This window comes from Panthera leo, chromosome F2 (genome assembly GCF_018350215.1).
Source record: "Panthera leo isolate Ple1 chromosome F2, P.leo_Ple1_pat1.1, whole genome shotgun sequence".
In the NCBI taxonomy this organism is placed as follows: domain Eukaryota; kingdom Metazoa; phylum Chordata; class Mammalia; order Carnivora; family Felidae; genus Panthera; species Panthera leo.
This window is the reverse complement of record NC_056695.1, coordinates 222,760-243,666: the sequence shown is the minus strand read 5'-3', so window position 1 is coordinate 243,666 and position 20,907 is coordinate 222,760. Positions and strand designations below refer to the sequence as shown.

The 20,907-nt window shown below is 38.2% G+C and overlaps 1 protein-coding gene across 1 annotated transcript in view; it reads right to left on the bottom strand.

The window, feature by feature from the left end:
* The window catches only part of POTEA (POTE ankyrin domain family member A), a 78,016-nt gene extending 63,629 nt beyond the window's left edge, over positions 1–14,387 (bottom strand). Inside the window, 6 exon segments of the mRNA XM_042924386.1 lie at positions 3,011–3,083; positions 3,086–3,116; positions 9,112–9,285; positions 9,447–9,561; positions 14,138–14,180; positions 14,183–14,387. Coding sequence (XP_042780320.1) covers positions 3,011–3,083; positions 3,086–3,116; positions 9,112–9,285; positions 9,447–9,561; positions 14,138–14,180; positions 14,183–14,387 — 641 coding nt within the window.
* Between the last annotated feature and the right edge of the window lie 6,520 nt (positions 14,388–20,907).

The following is a 20,907-nucleotide window of genomic DNA, read 5'->3' as shown; positions in this document are numbered from 1 at the left end:
GTTCAAGCCCCATGTTGGACTCCACGGTGGGTATGGAGCCTACTTTAAAAAAAAGGCACGGGTACAGATCTACTAACATAGGAGAAAGGGAAGTCCGATCTCTTGCTGTAGCATCATTTGAACCTCTCTGAGAGCTTAGAATGGTCCCAACTAATATTTTCTGGCAAAAAAAAAAAAAAAAGACAAATATCCTCAAATGGTAACTCATAAAGAAAGTCTATGCTAAGATATGAGTTCCACATAAAGTCTTTCAGTGTGGAGGGACAGGGGTGTATGGCAAAAGCCAGGAAGCCCAGCGGCTCCAACAGGGTGCCGGGTCTTTGGGATAGCTGCTGAGCATATGTGCATATGCAGTGAACAAAGAAACTTTGTGGCTTTGAAATCCAAGTGTGGATCACCATGAAGACTGAAAACTCTGGATCAGCAAGGGAATCCTGGGAGTTAAGGTCAATCATGACAAGACTGCATCATGAATATCAAAAGCAATGCTGCAGCAACAGAATCAAAGGATACTGTAGAATGCTCAGGATGACTTTTTTCCCCTCTAAATGACTTGTGAAAGAGGACTGTCTCTTTGGTCTTAGGGTGCTCCTTGTGTTCTTGGAAAATTCAAGGGACAGAGTACAGGAGATAGCCCTCAAAGGAAAGTAGAGGGTCTTCTACAAAACTGAACATTTCAAGACCCAAGTTACTAGTTAGAAAACACAGATGAAACATTATTTGTGTCCCATGCAGAGGGGTTATACTTGAAATGAAATGGATTAGGTTAGGATCCTGGAGGATAAAGGTCTCAAAAGTCCTGAGATAAAGAATCCTGCACACCTTCCTACTTCCAACTATTCTAGTCCTTTTCTTGATTTCTGGCTGTTGTAGACTGACTGCCATTCCAAAACTGCCTGACCAAACTAAGAAATCCCATCTGTTATGAAGTTAACAGTTAAATTATTTTAAACCTGTTTAGTAATAACTAGCATTTTAATACACAGATTAAAACCCTTAATATAAGCATATTCATCTGCAGCCCATCCATATACATCTTGAGGAAAGAGGTCAATAACTTGCAGAAGAAAAAGCCTGACTACATTTTTTGAGTCATAATTTACAGCAAACATGAAGGCTGTTCTAAAATAACAGATAACTTCACTCTTAGGAATTTAGAGTTATTTAAACAGCTAATTTGATATACTTTAACAGGTTAATATCTTGCCTATCTGTTCAGAATCGACCATTTACATGTTTCAGTGTTCATCTGTGTAAAAGATCTCCAAGACTAAAATGAAGGGAAAAAAAGAAGCTTCTTGTTCCACTTGGGTAATGTATTATAGGCTTACTAATTTAAAGTCGTTTGATAAACAAGAAACTATGCTAAGTCACTTATCTGTATAGGTAAAGATTTTAAAAAAATAATTCCTCATTTCTTCCTTAATCTGATATAGTGCACTTCAAAGCCATCTAGAGGTCAAGTAAGTATAAAAACTATCTGCAGGCTTAAAATGATAATATTTAATGTGAATGCTAACAAAATAGGCATAATTATAGTTAACGATGCTGATAAGCATATGGTAGGCACTAAATCAAATGCTATGTATATAAAATATTATTTACGCACAACCACATTTGAAGGATAGAATATTATCCTCCTTTTCATATCAGGAAACATATTTAGTGATGATACGTAACACTCCCAAGGTCACAACACCTAGCCAGTAGGAAAGCTATGAATGAACCTAGTCTTGTGTGAATCTAAAGCACATCTCTTCCTTCTTTATCACCCACCTATAACATCCTCATTAAAAGAAAAGTCTATAGAGTTAAAGTTATCTTTCATATTTCTACTCCTACCAATTGAAAATAAAATCAAAAATACATATACTGGACATGAAAAGGATAAAACCTGATGAGACTTGGTAATAGTAATTAATCATCACTTAGAGATCACCTAACGACATCAGTTTTACTCAAAAAAGAAAAAAAAAGCAATTTAAAAAAAGTCATTCAAAAGACACAACTCCTATTTATGTTTAATATGCATCTTTTTTTTTAACATTTATTTGCTTTTGAGAGACAGAGCTCAAGCAAGGGAGAGGGAGAGAGGTATACACAGAATCCAAAGCAGCTACAAGCTCCGACCTGTCAGCACAGAGCCTGGCGTGGGGCTCGCGCCCATGAACCATGACATCATGACCACGGCCAAAGTCATAGAATTAACCGAGACACCCAAGCACCCCAGTATACATCTTTGAAGGAAAAATGTATATGAAGTAGAGGTTTTTTTTTTTTTAATTAATGATTTATTTTGAGAAAGAGAGAGAGTGCACGCGAGAGTGTGGGCAAGGGGCAGAGACAGAGAGAGAGAGAGACAGAGAGAGATTGAGAATCTGAAGCAGGCTGTGCACTGTCAGCACAGAGCCTGATGTGGGGTTCAACCCACGAACCATAAGAAGATCACCTGAGCCAAAGTCGGATGCTTAACCAACTGAGCCACCCAGGTGCCTCTATGAAGTAGAAGTTTAAAAAATACCATAAAAGGTTTAATAAAGCCAATATTTTGCCCTTAAGTAAATTAAGAGCTGAGAGTCCACCCTTTATAAAACTAAAATGAAATCCCTTTAGTTAACACAAAATCATGTGGCAGAAAACAAAAACAAAAACACAAACAAAAAAACCATTGCAGGAGCAACAGGGTGACTCAGTTGGTTAAGCATCAGACTCGACCTCAGCTCAAGTCTTGATCTCAGAGTCATGAGTTCAGGCCCAGCGTTGGACTCCACGCCAAACATGGAACCTACTTAAACACTGCAAATGACATGAGTCAACATCACCAAGGAATATGAATTCTGCTATACCCTGTTCTTCATCTTGCCCAGTCAGAATAACTGCTTTCTGCCTAACTGGTGATGTGTTGACATTTTTCACTATATAATTATAAATTAATCTTCTGAAGTTAATCTTCCTGAATTGAATATTTATTACCACTCTAGAACCATACTAAGGTTTAAAAGAAAACTACCTTTTTAATTTATCCTCTGCAATTATATTTGCTGCCTTTTTTACTAAAACTTCCACTATTTGCTGTTTTTTTCATTTACAGCAACTAGAAGTAGTGTGATGTTTTCCTGTAAAAGAGCAAAAACAATTTAGAATTTACAAAATGACACCTTTCCATACAGAATTTTAAACCATGCAAAATATCCTCTAAACTTAAACATATAATACAAAAAGTAAATAAAAAATGGCCTCTTCCCTCCTACCACTGTGCTTCACTTGCTGCTGCTTCTCTTTAAAATAGCCCTCCTCCACTGGGGCACGTGGGTGGCTCAGTTGGTTAAGGGACCAACTGCAGCTCAGGTCATGAACTCAGGGTTTGTGAGTTCGATCCCTGCATTGTGCTCTATGCTGGCAGCGCACATCTTGGAACCTGTTCCAGATTCTGTCTCTCTCTCTCTCTCTGCCCTCTCTCTCTCTCAAAAAGAAATACACATTAAAAATTGTTTTTAATTAAATAGCCCTTCTCCACCTTCTTCAACAGATTATATGAAGTCATTCTCCCAAACTCACTTCAAACAGTACTTGTTCCAAGATCGTTGCTTCTATCACAGCACTTATGGTATAATGTATAGTTCCCTATCTAAACCAAGAGCTTCTTGAGAGCAGGGACTATTTTTTATCTGTATATCTCCAAACTCCAAAACACAGCAGTAAATGCTTTAAGTACTTTTACTAAATTAATAACCTAAATGACGATCTCTGGAGTAGTGTTTCTTAAATTATCTTCCAAAGAATACCTACTTTCCCAGAAGGTAAGTACTATGTCCCAATGGAAAGATTTCATGATCATCTATGTTTGAGATATATTATAAAACTGCATTATATGTCTGGCATTACAGAAATCCATGTAAATCTGCTCAGTCCCCATTTGACAATCCTTTTTGTGGCAAACATTCACATTTGAGGAATCAGAGTTTCAGGGATATAGTTTGGAGAGATTTCCATAAAGGTGAAGCTTTTCCCCAAGTTATACAAACTTGCTTGTCTTCTGTCAGTGGTATCAGGATCCACTGACATCTGAGATGTCAACATAAGGCATCACTGCTCCAAATGGGTCACTAAGGGGATGGGCTCAGAACTCCAAGAGTTAAGCTTCAAATGAACTTTGATTACTTAATATTAAATAGCCCATGGGCTTTCTCGTATTATAAAATGCTAAATTTTTATCTTAACTGTTAGGAAGCTCCATATGAAATTTTATTGTCAATTATAATAATCCTGGGACCCTAATACGTATCTACTTCTAAAAAAATCTGTTTGTATTCTAGTTGTATTCCAGTTTCCACTGGAATAGCTACTTACTTTATATTTTAGGGAAACTATAAATCGGAAATAAAAATATAATGGCTTATCAATAAAAATTCAAACACTGATTTATACAGATCATTTTTAGCATAATGAAAGTGACTACATTATTTGCATTTTTAGGGAACAATGCTGAGGAGAAAGAGAATATTGTCTGCAATAGGCATAACCTATTCAACTGTAACCATGATTAATCTAATACGGTTTGCAAATATTCCAATAGGAATACGATTATTCAAATTTTGTTTCTTTTAATGTTTATTTATTTTTGACAGAGAGAGACAGAGCATGAGTGGGCGAGGGGTAGAGAGAGGGGGAGACACAGAATCCGAAGCAGGCTACAGTCTCTGAGCTGTCAGCACAGATCCCCACACGGGGCTCAAACTCACAGACAGCGAGATCATGACCGGAGCGGAAGTCGGACGCTCAACCGACTGAGCCACCCAGGCGCCCCAGGAATACGATTATTTATAGTATACAGAAGGAAAATTGTCTTTTCAAACTAACTTATGGGGCACCTGGGTGGCTCAGTCAGTTAAAAGGCTGACTTCGGTTCAGGTCATGATGTCATGGTTTGTGAGTTCAAGCCCTGCATTGGGCTCTATGCTGACAGCTCAGCCTGGAGCCTGCTTGGGATTCTGTGTCTCCCTTTCTCTCTGCCCCTCCCCCACTCATGCACGTGCTCTCTCTCCTTCAAAAATCAATAAACATTAAAAAAAACAAATACAATACAAAAACAACTTAGAAAGTCTAACTTGGAAAATTCAATTTTATTCCGAAGATATTAACATAAAATACAAAATATATATTATGAATCAATATGGACTGCCTTGAAAACCTTGAAATCTTTATCAAAATAGACCATAAAAGAGAGACGCCTGGGTAGCTCAGTCAGTTAAGCATCTGACTCTTGATATTGGCTCAAGGCAGGTCTCATGATTCATGAATTCAAACCCAGTGCCTCCTAGGGATTCTCTCTCTCTCTTTCTCAAAATTAACTTTAAAAAAAATTACCAAGGTTTCTTGGTGTCCAAAAGAGATCTGATTAGCACAGTCTAAAAAATATATATATGTATATGTGTGTGTATAAATATATGTGTGTGTTTGTGTGTGTGTATATATATATATCATAAAACAGTAATTGTAAACGCAATGCTTATGGAGGCAAAGTAGGTGACTCGAGTAAGTGAAGAACATAAGTGGGGACAATAGCAAACTGGAGACACACCTCATATAAAAAGGGCGGCCACGGGGCGCCTGGGTGGCTCATTTGGTTAAGCGTCCGACTTCAACTCAGGTCACGATTTCGCGGTCTTGAGTTCGAGCCCCGCGTCGGGCTCTGGGCTGATGGCTCAGAGCCTGGAGCCTGCTTCCGATACTGTGTCTCCCTATCTCTCTGCCCCTCCCCCTTTCATGCTGTGTTTCTCTCTGTCTCAAAAATAAATAAACGTTAAAAAAAAAAAAAGGGCAGCCACTGGAATTCATACCAAACAGTGGTATGGACTCAAAGTACAAGGTATGATTGTATAAGAAAAGTCTGAAATCCAGATTTCTGCATGAGTGTCATAATTTTAAATGACTCAATTTATGGAGGAAACGAAACACACCCAGTGGCCAAATTTAGTCAGGCCAAGGGTAATTTGGTTGTGTATAAAGCAAATTTATGTATGTAAATCTTTCCTGAAGTATCAGTATCACCTTTACCAAAATCTTAAGCCCCAACATGTAATAAACATTGCTATTAAGACTCATAAGAGGGGAGCCTGGGTGGATTAGTCAGTTGAGCATCTGATGCTTGACTTCAGCTCAGGTCATGATCCCAGAGTTGTGGGACTGAGTCCTGCATCAAGCTTGGCACTGAGCTTGGAGCCTGCTTGATGTTCTCCCTTTCTCCCTCTGCCCTTCTCCCCCACTCACTCTCTGTCTAAAAGAATCACAACAATAAAACACGTAGCACCTACTTTAAGAATTTTTCCAACGCTTATTAAAACTGCAATCTGTGTTTAATTCTCCCAGACTGTTAATCAAATAGACAAATTAGTTCAAAACTATGCTGAAACTAAATTATGAAAAGAATTCTCAACTGTATTGTCACTAACTACATTTCCAAGTTTAAAACTACCATTTGGATTATGCCAGGCCTATATGAATTTAACAGACCTCATAAGACAGTCGTTAACATATCTTCAACAAATAAAGAAGAATCAAGATTTTCTCCTATTGCAATCAGGAAAACATTGCTTGTAATAACCAAATGGCTATTAATATGAGAGACAGGGAGAGAGAGAGCAAGCGTGAACGAGTGGGGGAGGGGCAGGGAGAGAGACTCTCATGTGTGTCTGCACCATCAGTGCAGAGCCCAGTGTGAGACTCGAACTCACAAACCATGAGATCACAACCTGAGTGGAAGTCGGACGCTTAATCAACCGAACAACCTGGGTACCTCTCCATTCAGTAGCTTTTTCTTTCTTTTTTTTTAAAATGTCCACTTTTTGTGGAAGAGAGAGAAAGAGCACGAGCAGGAGAGAGGCAAAAAGAGAGGGAGACTACAGAATATGAAGCAGTCTCCAGGCTCTGTCTAAGCTGTCAGCACAGAGCCCAACACAGGGCTAGAACTTGTGAACTGTGAGATGACGACCTGAGCCTGAAGTCAGACACTTAACTGACTGAGCCACCCACACACCCCAGTATTTCTTACCCAAGAGTTGTAGCACAGTCTCAAAAAAAATATTTCTAAATATCCATGTCTATGTATACATGTTACTAGATTTACTCAAACTCTTCAGGGGAGAGTTTAGGCTTGTTAAAAAAAATTGAAATTTCCCCAGGGCACGGGGATTCACCACCACAATTCTAGCTGAGAGCTGGTGCAGCAATCACATCAGTCTCATCTATGTGGCCAACTCCATCATTTGAAGATTTAGCCAAAAGAATGACTTATCAAAACTGCATTTAATTTCCCTGAGCAGAGGTAGAACAGGGACTAAATGTAAAGTCAAAGTGCAACTTGATTTCATTACTTTTAAACTTCTTACTTCCCAAGATATTCTAGATTTCAGAGCAGAGTTTAGACTCTTAAGTGGCTGTTTCTGCCAGAATAGGATTATATGACAGTTAATTATTTGTTCTTTCTTCTCCTTGCCCACTTGTAATCAACCACCTGTTCACTGCCAATCTGATTTCCTCTGAGTCCTCCTACACTTGGTCTCTAGGCAGGTTTACAACTCACTCTTTCCCTAAGTAACAATTATTCCCCTCAAAAATTGAAGACTCCTTGAAATGAAGGGGAAAAAAAATAGAATAAACAACTTCTTCTTGTTATTTTTTCTCACTTGTCAAATTTCCAAATTGGCCTACTTAGTTCTGACTGCTCCCTCCTTTCCCCTTTTTTCTCTTAAGCCTTGGCCAATAAAAAAATCCCATTTTTTTAAATCACTTTTTTATCAGATAGGAACTTGTCAACAGCAGCAATATTTTTTATTGTAAAATACATTTGTTTTCTTTGAGTTTTAAGACAAAGCTTAGGGAAAATTTTGCTTTCCCGTGTTGTTTTCCACTAATAAAAAAATTTGATGGGAAATTGTTTGAAAACGGAATGTTTTACCTTTAACAAATATATTGTTTTCATAATTATTCGCCATAAACAGAAAACAAAGTAGAATTCTCTAATGTTTCTTTACAAGTATCCTTATTTAAAATGAAATCTTAGGGGTGCCTAGGTGGCTCAGTTGGTAGAGCATTCAACTTTGGCTCAGGTCTTAGTCTCATGGTTCATGAGTTCATGCCTGCATTGGGTTCTGTGCTGACAGCTGGGAGCCTGGAGTCTGCTTCAGATTCTGTGTCTCCATCTCTCTCTCTACCCCTCTCCCGCTCTTGTTCTGTCTCTGTCTCTCTCAAAAATAAATAAAAAAATAATAAGGAAAAAAGAAACAAAGAAATCTTAGATAAATAAGTTATTGCCAAATATTTTCATTCAGGGAATACTTGAACTTCCAAATACGTAAAATTGACCCTACCCTTGTCAACCAAAGGTGTTCTTCTAAGGGCTTCAACAGTGAGAGGTAATGCATGTCAAAGAAAAGGCCGGTGGGCCAGCAAGTGTGGCCATCATCTACTCCCCATGTACAGTTACAACCCTGCTGAGGAGCTACACAAAGTTGGGCAGGAGCTACTCTCTGAAGTGGGACACCCAACATGGTACATGGCTGGACGAGTGGCTACTAACACAAGTAGATGCCTTTGCTGGATGTCAAGACATGACCTGACCCCAATGCCCTCATCTTCAGAGCACCGGGGCCTGCAGTGCCCAGCACCTACAACCTGCTTTCTCCTCCCGCTTGCACACATCCAAGCTCTCCCTGATGGGTCTGGGTCTCTATTCCTCCCCCCCCCTATCCCCAGCAGCATCCCTTGCCTAAGCCCCTGCATAGCACCCAGCCTCCATCATCACCTCACTCCCCTCTAGACCTTTTAGCCCTTTATGGGCTCTGAGACTACCATCCACTTGTAGGCACTAATGGAAACATTTTCTTTCTGAGGTGGAAGGGTGGCTGGGAGATAAAACTTTGCCCTTTCTGTAGGCACTACCTTTTTCTAGCCCTCTCTGACTTGGCATTGGAGTTATTTCCATGATGACAGGGCCTGATGTATAGAATTCAGTGAGTGAGTGTACGTGTGTGTGTGTGAAATAAAACATTTTGAGGCTAAAATATTCATATATATATAAAATTTCAAATACTGTATAAATTAGTTCTTTACCTTATTTCTTGCTTCAGTATTCGCATTGTACAGCAGCAGCTTCCCTGTTATGGATATATTATCACCAAAGGCCGCATAGTGGAGAGCAGGGTTGCCACTCATATCCCTAATATTTGGATAGGCACCATTTTCCAATAGTATGTTTACACATTTCTCTTCCTGGCACTGTACGGCCTGTCAGTGATATGCCAATAAACAGAGTGTAAATTCTGAGAATTTAAAGTAAGCTTGCCACGGTTCTCACCAATTAGTTTTGTTTCAAGGCAATAACTTCATTTTCATTCTAAGTAAGGACATCAAATCTATCTCAGGCAGACATAGCTGCTACTACATACCTTCATGAGAGCTGTCCTGTTTTCATGATCACAGAAGTTAAGATGACATTTCCTCTCTACTAGGAGGGTCACCACTTCTGGATGGCCATTGGCACAGGCCAAATGGAGAGAAGTCCTAAAAAAGTGAGAGGACTTTTTAGGAAATGATAGTGCACTCTCTCAAAACTTGCAGTTAATTCAGGAATTTGTAAACATTAAGTAGCATGTTATTCCTATGCCTCCAAAACAAAGATTCAGTTTTCCCCTGGAGAAAATACAATATTTAGTAGTGATTACTCATCACACTAATAAAAGAACAGCCTGTTTGAAGAGAAGAACATGTCCTCGGGATTCACCTCCGCTTGGGTTTGAATCCTAGTTTTAACTCTGTCACTCAGTAGTTATTGCTTAGACTTATCCTCAATGTCCTCAACAAAAGGGGATAAAAATAGTAGTTGTCTCGGGTCACCTGGCTAGCTCAGTCTGAAGAGCATGTAACTCTTGATCTCAGGGTCATGAGTTTGAAGCCCCACAGTACGTGTAGAGATTAGTAAAAATAAATAATAAAATGAAATGAAATGAAATGAAATGAAATACAGAGTAGTTATCTCACAAGACCTTGTTGTGATGCTTAAAAGAGGATCTATGCAAGTAATTAGAACAATTCCTAGCACAAATAACATCTCAATAGTTGTTGGATAAGATAATTTTACCATTACTACTGCTGTACATAGACAACACTTCAATTAGGTATCTTGATACAATTACACCTACTTTGCAGACAAGTTTTAAGGATTAGCAAGAATACTGCGTTTCAGTGATTCTAAGATGCTCATTTTGTCACATTTTAATATCTCTGACATTGTAATGCAATTTATAACTCAAATTGTCTTACAATTGTAAATGGCCGGTCTTTAAAAAAATTTTTGGTATATAAAATAGTGGGATACCATAGAATCTTCGTGCCTTCCATTATGTGAAATGATGGTATATACAATAGGTCTATTGCAGTTCTAATATGATTGGCACTTAAATAAATTTTAGTTCTGAAAAGCATTATAGCAAAATAGGACTAAATTAACAAAAGAAAAAAATTTTAAGGATTTCTTACTTTGCCTCTCAAGAAAGTTTAAGACAAAGGAAACTCAGGATTCCAATGACTAGGAACAGTTCATTTTATTAAATATTGAGGTCTACAGATTGTACGAAAATCATTTCCAGTGATCAATATTAGTACTAACTACTCTCATAAATTTCAGAAGGGCAGGTAAAGGTTATCTTTTACAATTTCCTATCTTCAGAAACTTTGAAAGGAAGGAAGAAAACTTCCCATTGAGATTAAGTCTTAATACTTCAATGTAAAATTTCTCATCTTAGGGGTGCCTTGCTTGCTCAGTCAGTAGAGCATAGGACCTTGATCTCAAGGTTGTAAATTTGAGCCCCACGATGGGTATAGAGATTACTTTAAAATGAAATCTGGTGCAGAGCCTGCTTTAGATGCTCTGTCCTTCCTCTCCCTTCCCCCTCCCCTGCTCATGCTTTCACCCTCAACAATAAATAACACTTAAAACATAAAGTACACAAAAGCTGGGGCACCTGGGTGGCTCAGTCCGTTAAGCGTGCAGCTCTTGATTTGGGCTCAAGTCACGATCTCATGTTCACTGGCTCAAGCCCCGTGTTGGGACTTTTTGAAAAGTGTATTGGAAAAGTTCCTGCTTTCAGCATGGGGCCTGCTTGGGATTCTCTCTCTGTCCCTCTATTCCCCCCACCCCCACCCCACCCCATCCCTCTCAAAACATAAACTTAAAAAAATAAAATCTTTAGAAAATAAAAAACAAAATATCTCATCTTGCTCATACTGTGCAAAATGAAGTTTTTGAGAAAAGGATCTTGGGTAGACTATGTCCGCTATATAATATATGTGCAGGTTCTAGTTGATAAATAAATGGATGGAAAGAGTGGATAAATACAGTAGGAGACTTCAAAATTTTTAAAGAAAATGTATATAAAGGAAAGCATACTTCTGAAACAGTAAATAATCACTTATATTTGCTAGGACTTATTTTTTTCATAAGCACACAACTAATATATTTTACTTTCATGATTAATATAAATCATTTACCTATTACATGTAATAAAGCTACCTAAAACAGAAAACATGTATCTTCTTAATATATGCATAATAAAATCTACAAGTGCAAATAAAAATACTCACTTTACTTCTGAAGCACAAAGTTGTCCAAATATGCCAATCTTCAAAATACATTTTAATTAACTCACTTGGCTTATATTAAATCCAACAATATTTTTTAAATCAAAATGAGAAATTATTCTTATGTTTATAAGATTTATATTCTTGCTCTTTTCCAGGGTTACTTCAACGATAATAAACCCTTTCTGTTGATAATAAACTTTTAATAGGACCTTTATACACCTTTTCCTGTAGAAAGCACAGAGTTTCTTTGAAGGCAGAGAAAAATCTATGTAAATACAAAGGCTCAGAAATAAGTGTCATCACATTTTGTGCATTTTTGGGCTGTGTACCTACGATCACACTGATTTTTTTCTTACTTGAAAAACTAAAGCACAGCTTTGCATCTCTGTGTATATTTATTATCTATGCCACTTTCAATGATCACAGATCCATCTTATGGATGTAATGACATTTACTTATAAAAGCCATAGTACGAGTGTTTCTTAAAACATTGCTATTTTAAATAGTGCTGAGAAAAGCAAAATATATGTCATTTATCTCTAGTGATTTCCTAAAGATATTTTAGTAGAACTAAAATTGATGGGTAAAAGGAATACATATTTTTTAAAAGGGGTACTTACACCAAATTGTCTATTGGGAAGTTGAAAACAACCTAAACTTTAAGCCGCAGTATAAGCAACATCACTCTTTCACAAAGGTTGTAGATGAAAAACTATTTCAGTCCCTTTTTCACTTAGATTTCTTTTTCCCACGGACACTGTATTTCCCTATGTCCACTGGCCCCTTGTAGATATGCAAAGAAATACTTTGCACGATTTCAAATTACAGATTTTTGTACGTTTTGTTTTCAAAGACTTCCCTGTAAAATGAAGATAAATTTTGTTGCCGGATACAAATATGTTGTAAATATTTGCAAGTGCCTTGTCTTTTATTTTAATAATATTTTCTGATAGAGACTTTTAGTTTTTTATGTTGCTAAATAAATCTCCAGAATTCTTGATTTAAAAAAATATTTTTTAATATTTATTTTTGAGAGAAAGAGACACAGCGTGCAAGCAAGGGAGGGGCAGAGAGAGAGGGAGACACAGAATCTGAGCTGTCAGCACAGAGCCTGAAGCGGGGCTCGAACCCACAAAGCACGGGATTATGACTCCGAAAGTCAGACTGCTTAACAAACTGAGCCACCCAGGGGCCCAAATTTTTTTTTTTTTTTTTTTTTGAGAGAGAGAAATAGAGAGAGAGAGAGAGGCAACACAGAATCCCAAGCATGCTCCACATTGACAGCAGGGAGCCCGTCGAAGGGCTTGAACCCACGAACACCTGAGATTAGGACCTGAGCCGAAATCAAGAGTCAGAGACTTAACTGACTGAGCCACCCAGGCACCCCCCCAAAAGTCTTGCTTTTCAAGTCATTCTTAGGATGGGTAAATAGGCATTTGTGGGATTTTTTTCTGTTACTTTTCTTATTTTGCATATTACAATTTTTCAATTTATAGCCCATCTGGAACTTATTTTAGGGAGATAAAATTCTAACAAGTTTTCTCCAAATCGGCTGTTTCTCCACTACTTACGAATAGTTCACCTTTTCCTACTAATATGCAATGTCACCAGTATGAAATTCAAAAGTCTTATGTATATTTGAGCGTTGGTCATGTTCTACTCTGCACCACTCCTTTATCGGTCTTTTCAGCTGTTTGTAAATGAATAATTTGTGGAAATTTCAGGTACATTTTGATATCTGGAAGGGCAAATCTACCTCCTATACAAAAACATTAAGTTCTTAGGTTAATTCCAGTTTGTTAACATACAGTGTTCTATCACTTTCAGATGTACAAGATAGTGAGTCCAAAAATTTCCTTAATGACATCAAAGAAGAGCATGTGTAGCTCAAAATTCTTAAAACCAGGATGCTTTCATTTGCTTTACTTAAAACTGACAAATACAGGAAGGGTACACATTTTGAGAAAAAGGAGTCCTCCTATTCAAAGCCAACTTCCACTTGAAAATGTCCTTCCAAGGTCCCTCAGGAAATAGCACACATACCTAAGTGTACACAGACATAAACTGGATACTGGATTTTGTCCCAAGAATTTCTAGCCCAGAAGTTGATTACAGGAATTATTTCTCCCATTATGCACTTTTCTATGACGTTATGTTATGAAAATGAGTCCATTAAAAACAACATGTCGACACTTCATTTCGTGTGTATTACTATTGAAATTTGGGTAAATCACGTCAAACTTGAGAGTCAAATGGTCTATTCAGGAATTAACGGGTACGTGCCAGGGCAGCTGAAGACTTTGTTTTTGCCGCTCACGCTGTCGGCCTGGTGCTAGACCACGTAGGGTTCCCACGACCGAGGGGCAGCGGGACCTCAGGAGGGAAGAGAACCCAGCTCCCCGAGGGAGGGCTCAGATGCACAGGTAGAGCTAGGCCTGGTGTGCTCTTCTCCACGTCTGTCCCGCCTCCTCCCTGCCAGCCTCCAAGCCCCTAATACCTGTTCATCTTGTCTCTATCATCCACGCCATTTCCCCGAAGAACAGAATCTGTTGCCCTTGCGCTGCGTTGCCCACGCAAGCAGCCTTGCGGATCTTTCTGAGATCTGTTTCTTGGACATGGTAACCCAGCAGCAAGTTGTCAATTCTATTGTTCTTCTGCCCAATGCCCCTGCCCTGCCTCTGCAAGCCAGAAGTGGAGCCCAAGGGCGACACGCCCCTCTCCTTCCCGAACCCCCAAATCCTCTTCATTGCGAACCCTGCGGGCTCCACAGAGACTTCACCCCACCCTCCCTTTCCACTACCTCCTGAGCCCAACACTAGCGCTGGAGATAGGCCAAACCCGCCTGGCCACAACACCCCAGCAGTGAGGATCCGAGTTTGGGTATCTGCCACTTCTTAGTAACTGAAGCAATAATGCTAAAAAAAGCCGGCTTGCACACTTCAGAAGACAAAATCGTAAGAGCTATCATCTTAATCCTTCCTATCAACCAGGGAAGTTTAATTCTAGAAAATAAATTTAGAATTTAACAGGAATGTCCTAACCTGTTTTGAAGTCAATCAAGATTTAAAGTCAAATACTGAAAATTAGTAAAATTATTCTTTTTTTAAAGTTTATTTTGAGAGAGAGGAGAGACCCCAGGTATATGAGAGCAAGGGAAGGGCAGAAAGGGAGACAGAGAATTCCAAGCAGGCTCCGTGCTCTCAGGGCAGATCCCCACTGGGGGCTTGATTTCACGAACACTGAGATCCTGACCTGAGCTGAAATCAAGACATAGATGCCTAACCGACTGAGCCACCCAGGCGCCCCAGTTAAATTACTCTTTTATCAGCAATGTCAGATAAGAGTAAACACATGACACCCCTGAAGCCCACAGTATAATCATACAAACTATATTTATTCCGTAAGAAGCCCAATTGTATGGCTATTTCTGAGCATATATTTATCTTCTTGCTCCTGTACCTTTCTTTTTTACAAACTTTTTCTCAAAAAGAATTTATTATCTAACATAATGAACAGTGTAAGACAGGGGAAACAAAGAACCTACCCATTAGAATTTTGTCTTTGGAAAACTCTAGCTCCTTCATGGTAACCATTTCTTTTCCATCAACATCCGCCTTTAATGCAGCCTGGTTCACAAGATTCTCCAACTCTGTTCCAGAGAAGCCAACAATACCTAAAGCTATGATTTCTGGGTGAACAGCTATGAAAATAGAAGACACCATTAAAATTCCAAAAGAGCTCTTCACAGACAACTGACATTCCAAAAGAAAACGCTATCCTCAAATAGCACTTAAAATATCTCACTGCAACTACAAAATAAGTTCCCTTTATTAAAATCTAGAGGCAAAAAGCCAAAACTGCCATTAAATATACTATTAATATTGCCAACGGGACAAATCACAAAATTTCTTAAATTAAATAACTTTGTGAAAAACAAAGAAATGTACAGTTGCCAGACATGATTTATAAACCTTCAGATTATGACGTAAATTGTTCCTAGCCTAACCACAAGCTGATAAAGTATACTCACAGACAATATTTTTTTATTTTCTGAATTTCATCTAAAAATTCTGTATACATATTTAGTCTTTTATGTACATTTATAAAACTATCCTTATTATAAGAAACATATTTGGTTTAACAAATTAATTCACCTATCTTTGAAAATAGTACAGCTTGATATCTGTGTTTATTGAGTCTGTAACCTTTTCATGTGTTTTGTTTTCCAGTTTGCCTCCTTTAGCCCCAAAGTGATTATGCTTTCTAGTATTTCATATTTTACATTCATCCTAAAAGCACTTATACATACATTTATCTTCAAGTATTACTTATCTGAAAACTTGCAGGAAAGCTTCCTTTAGAATCAGGATTCTAATGATAAAGTCTCTTGCATATACAGTAATTAATAAATCAACTTTAAAATGGACATATAAATGGAGAGAAATAAAGGACATGTAAAACTAACTGGTCTCTTGAGATATCGATCAAGTAAGGACCACAAACAGGGTGGAATGAAATATTACCATTGTTTATAAAGATAATAATAGAGCTTGTGTTAATGGAATTAGACTTACACTGATCAAACTTTATTTTACTGACCAACCAAATGTAATGCCCGAACCCTTGACTTGATGATATTTCATAAAAAAACATACATAAGAAATTCTAGGGACATTTGAGGAAAATTTGAAAAAAAAAAACTTGGAGTACCAGATATTAAGGAAATAGTATTTAGTTTTCTTTAGTAGGATAAATTATTCTCTTTATTTAGGGCAAATATGCTTTGTCTTAGGTAATGCATACCAAAGGCTTTCGATGTAAAGGAGTTTATGTCTACAGCTTTGAAACTTTTTCATGTGTTTGAAAATTTTCATAACCGCTGTCCGTTCTTCCAATTGAAATAACAGAATTCTTTGGTTTCCACAACTTTGAACTTTTCAGACTATATTTAAAAAGGCAAAAAAACTATATTCATGCCATGTTTTAACATAAAACACTCTTTAAAAGAAAGCGGAAAAATACCCTTCAGACTGTCCCCTTTTGTTGCCCATGTTATTCCTAGCTGGTTTAACTCCTCACCGTATCAATTTCTTATAGAATATATTTTGGTAGCTGAGAATTTTCCCACAATTTTATACAATACCCCTTGTGACTGGAAAGAAAAGTGTAACTACTTTATGGTTTTAAACACGCTCTTTATGATGTTATAATCTTGACTTAAATGAACCCTAAATTAGCAGACTCATGGAAGTAGTTCTAGGAACTTCTGAACATTCTCAGTAGAGACAGTGCGTAGCACAAAACCAAATGTAAATAGGAATGTCCCTTTTAACTCACCAATTCCATTTCTAGAATTGGAATCTAGATAAATGAATAAAAAACACATGAGTAAATTTCCAGTGTATTCTAAGGAGTTATTTAAGAATGTGGGCAAACCTTGAGACCTTAGGATGATCACCACATCACTGATTTTATTATCGTAATTAAACATTTTTATGTGAGTAGAGCTGACACACAGTTACATTAGTTTCAGGTATACAACATAGTTATTTGATAAGTTTACACATTATGCTATGCTCACCACACATGTAGTTACCTTCTGTCACTATGTGACACTACATTACAGTATCACTGACTAAACTTCCTATGCTGGGCTTTTTATTCCTCTGACTTATTCATTCTACAACTGGAAGCTTGTCTCTCCCTTCCCCTTCGCCCACTTTGCCCAGCCCCCAATGTGCTCATTTTAACAGCAAAACACTGAAACCATGTAAAAGTTCAACCTAAATGATTAAAGTATAGTACAATTGTAGAGTACAAGGACACCATGAAGTCATTACGATTTTGTTCCCTCACACGTGTTGCAGGGAGCATGGCTGGAGTCGCAAAAGATGAGTCTACAACGTTCAGTTAAGTGAAGTTCCTCATACTCGAGTCGGAACGAGGCCCCGACTCCAGAACGAAGCTTCTTTTTACTAGGACAATTGCTAAAGACTATGTGCATCAAGTCAGCTAAGAAGTGTGTCAATCACTCTAATGGTTTAGCTTTTCAAGGTTGAATTTCGAGTTAACTGGTTTCTCTATCACTAGGAAGGGTCAGGTGTGAAGGTCAGATGTGTCCCACCTTGGACAATGTTAAAGGCTCTAGGCGTTCCTTAGAAGCCGCAGTGTTCAGCTATGGAAACATGTCCTAAGGCCTTGCACCTTCTCCAGCCCTTCCCTTTTGAAGTCTTTTCTTTGGATGCTTTTCTCCTGCACCTCCCACCTCTCCCCCTTTGGAAAACCTGGAGAGCAAAGACAGAGGCTCCTGAGGCAGTCTCAGCTTTGTTGCTGTCCTCTTCTCCAGACTAGGTACATGTAAAGTAATAAGACAAAGATTAATATAAAAATACCAATGGCAGAAAAGCTTAAGGGCTTTATATAATTCATTGGTTTTAATTCTAAGATTCGATTAGTTATCTCAGATAGAGAAGGGGCACCAGAAATCATCTCAAGTTTATTTTTGAACATTTCATAGATATCCTTTTGCAATTGAGCTATATCAGCAGAGGTGTTACCTTGAATAAGAAGGTGTCGATGCACCAGGTCCCATATCTTAGATTTATTACATACACGGGGGGGGGGGGAAGGGGGGGTGACACAAAAGGTTTTATGTTCCAATCACACTGAAGTTTTCTCTGTTGTTGTAAACTAATCAATTGATTTGCTAGAAAAAGAACAGCTTGTTACAAGTCAGATAATTGGCTCTCTGTTCGGCTATCAATCAGCCGTTGGCTGTTCCACAGCCTTTCTGAATCTTGACCCCAGTTTTGTACAAAGTGGGTGGTTTATACAGTCTGACGCAGCGCAAAACCGGCTGTTGCTGCTGTAGCTGTAATAGCTATAATTCCAAGTACAGAAGTTACCAGTAAAGCTAGAAGCCTTCGGGTGTGGTGGAAGACAGGTTTCAATATTTCATCTATGAGATACATTTCAGGGGAGTGTTGTCAAGACCGATCCATGAATACAGGCATCCAAACCCCATTACGTGCCTTAAGGATATATAAGTTTTACTTTTCCTGGCTAAAAGAAATAATAGAATTAAGACAAGTATCAAAAGAACAATTATGGCAAGTAAGATGATTGTTATCAGGGTCCCAATGAGGCATGCCTAACATAAACAGAAAAGGAAGTCTGACACATGCTTGAATTTTATGAGTCTCATTTAATCTAAAAGAGATGGAGAATTTATTTGAAATATTCAAGTGGCCTTTCCAAGTGGCCTTGCCTAATAATCTAGTACCACTTTTCCAAAGTTCTGCAAATGGCCCATCAAGTAAACGTGGGCAGGGGGGAGCCCTCCCTCCTTCATGCCATACAGTGGGTTCAGATGTTACATCTGAAATGATGTCGTCTTGATATCGACGCCATGAGAGCTCTCTTTTGGAGCATTTGGTCCGAGCAGAGCCCACAGAGTCCCGATTAAAGACGCTTCCTTTAGAAGTATTGAGAAGAACTCTACCAACCTCTCCTCGACAGAGCTCCCAATTAACCCACTCCTCAGTATTTATCATCTTTCTTAATTGACATCGAGGCAATTAAGGAGGGTGCTCATATATAATTCTTTGACTTCTCATGGAGACTCCCTTTAGTAAGTACAATGTAGAGACCGTCCCATTGCATATTTTTGCTATCCATGCCTGTGAATGAAATGTAACACAGTGTTGCCTGTTCCAATCATATAGGTGGCCAATTTGCACCTACAGAATATTCAGGGATTACTTTTCCTTCTTCTTCTGGTTTAAATGGACCTCTATTATCATAAGGTCCAAGGAACCAAGCTGAATCATTTGCATAAACTGGGAAAGAGGGATCATCCTATGGAATTTACAGGTACTGATTGTACAGTACCTGTACTGATTGTACAACTCGAGCATGATAAAGGAGGTGGTTTTGATAAATTCAATTAATTTGGATTTAGGTTAATGGTTGTCTCTGTGAGGACCTATATAATCTGCAACTCCAAATTGCCATGAAATGCATTGCCAATATGCCATGGATATTTGTGCGTGAGACAGAGGTACTATAATTGTCTCAGGCCCTTGGGTTTTTATTTCCTTGTCTCTCCCCACCCTGAAAAATTAACTTTCCTACTTTGTCTAAATATGTAGATAATTTTTTAAAGGCTTTGTTGGAAAGAAATATCCATTCTATGATTCCATTAGCCTGCCAAAGTACTCCTGTAAGAGAAGGAGGTTATGGTAAAATGAACAAGGAAACATGTAGCGAGGAGTCAATTCGAGGAAGCTGACTGGAAGCAATCTTTTGTTCAATCCATTGTAATTCTTGTGATGCTTCCGGAGTTAATTTTCTAGGGCTATTTAAATAGGAATCCTCCTTAAGTACATCAAAAAGAAGAGTCAGTCGATAAGCAGGTATACCTAGAGTAGGACCTAACCAGTTAATGTCTCCTAATAACTTCTTGAAATCATTCAAAGTATGCAAAGGATCTCTACGAGTTTGAACATTTTGAAGCATTATTGAATTTTGTACTAATTTTTGACCTAAATAGAACAAGGGATTTTCAAATTGAATTTTGTCTTCTGCAATAATGAGGCCATATTTTGAGAGGGTTGCCTGAGCTGCTAAAAAGAGTGCATGTAAATCATGTCGCTTGGGTAAAGCTAGTAGGATGTCATCCATGTAATGGATAATCTTAGCATGAGGAAACTGAGATCATAAACATCGGAGAGGTTCTGCATCAAAAAGCTGACAAAGAGTAGGACTATCTAACTTTCCTTGAGGTGAAACTTTCCATTGAAATCTGCTTATGGGTTCCTCATGATTAATTACAGGAACAGAAAATGAAAATCTCTACGAATCTTTAGGGTTTAAGGAAATGGAGAAAAAACAATCCTTAAGATCAATAATTATAAGTTTCCAATCTCCAGGGATAGCAGCAGGCGTCGGAAGGCCAGGCTTAGGAAGGCCAACCCCATAGGTTGTATGATTTTACTTATGGCTCGGAGATCAGTCAGCATTCTCCCAAATATATATTGCATTAATAACAGATATTCAACACCTTAAAAAGAGAAAATTGTAGGAAATTTATCTGGAGATGTTCAAGGGGCCTTTTAGACATGGTACTAGTCCATGACTCACAATTCTCTGCTTTTCCATAATTGTATTGGTTTACAGGTGTGACATGAGTGGTCCATATCCTCTGTCCTCCTTAAAAAGTGTCCGCATCAGGGGGCGCCTTGATGGCTCAGTTAGTTGTGTCCGACT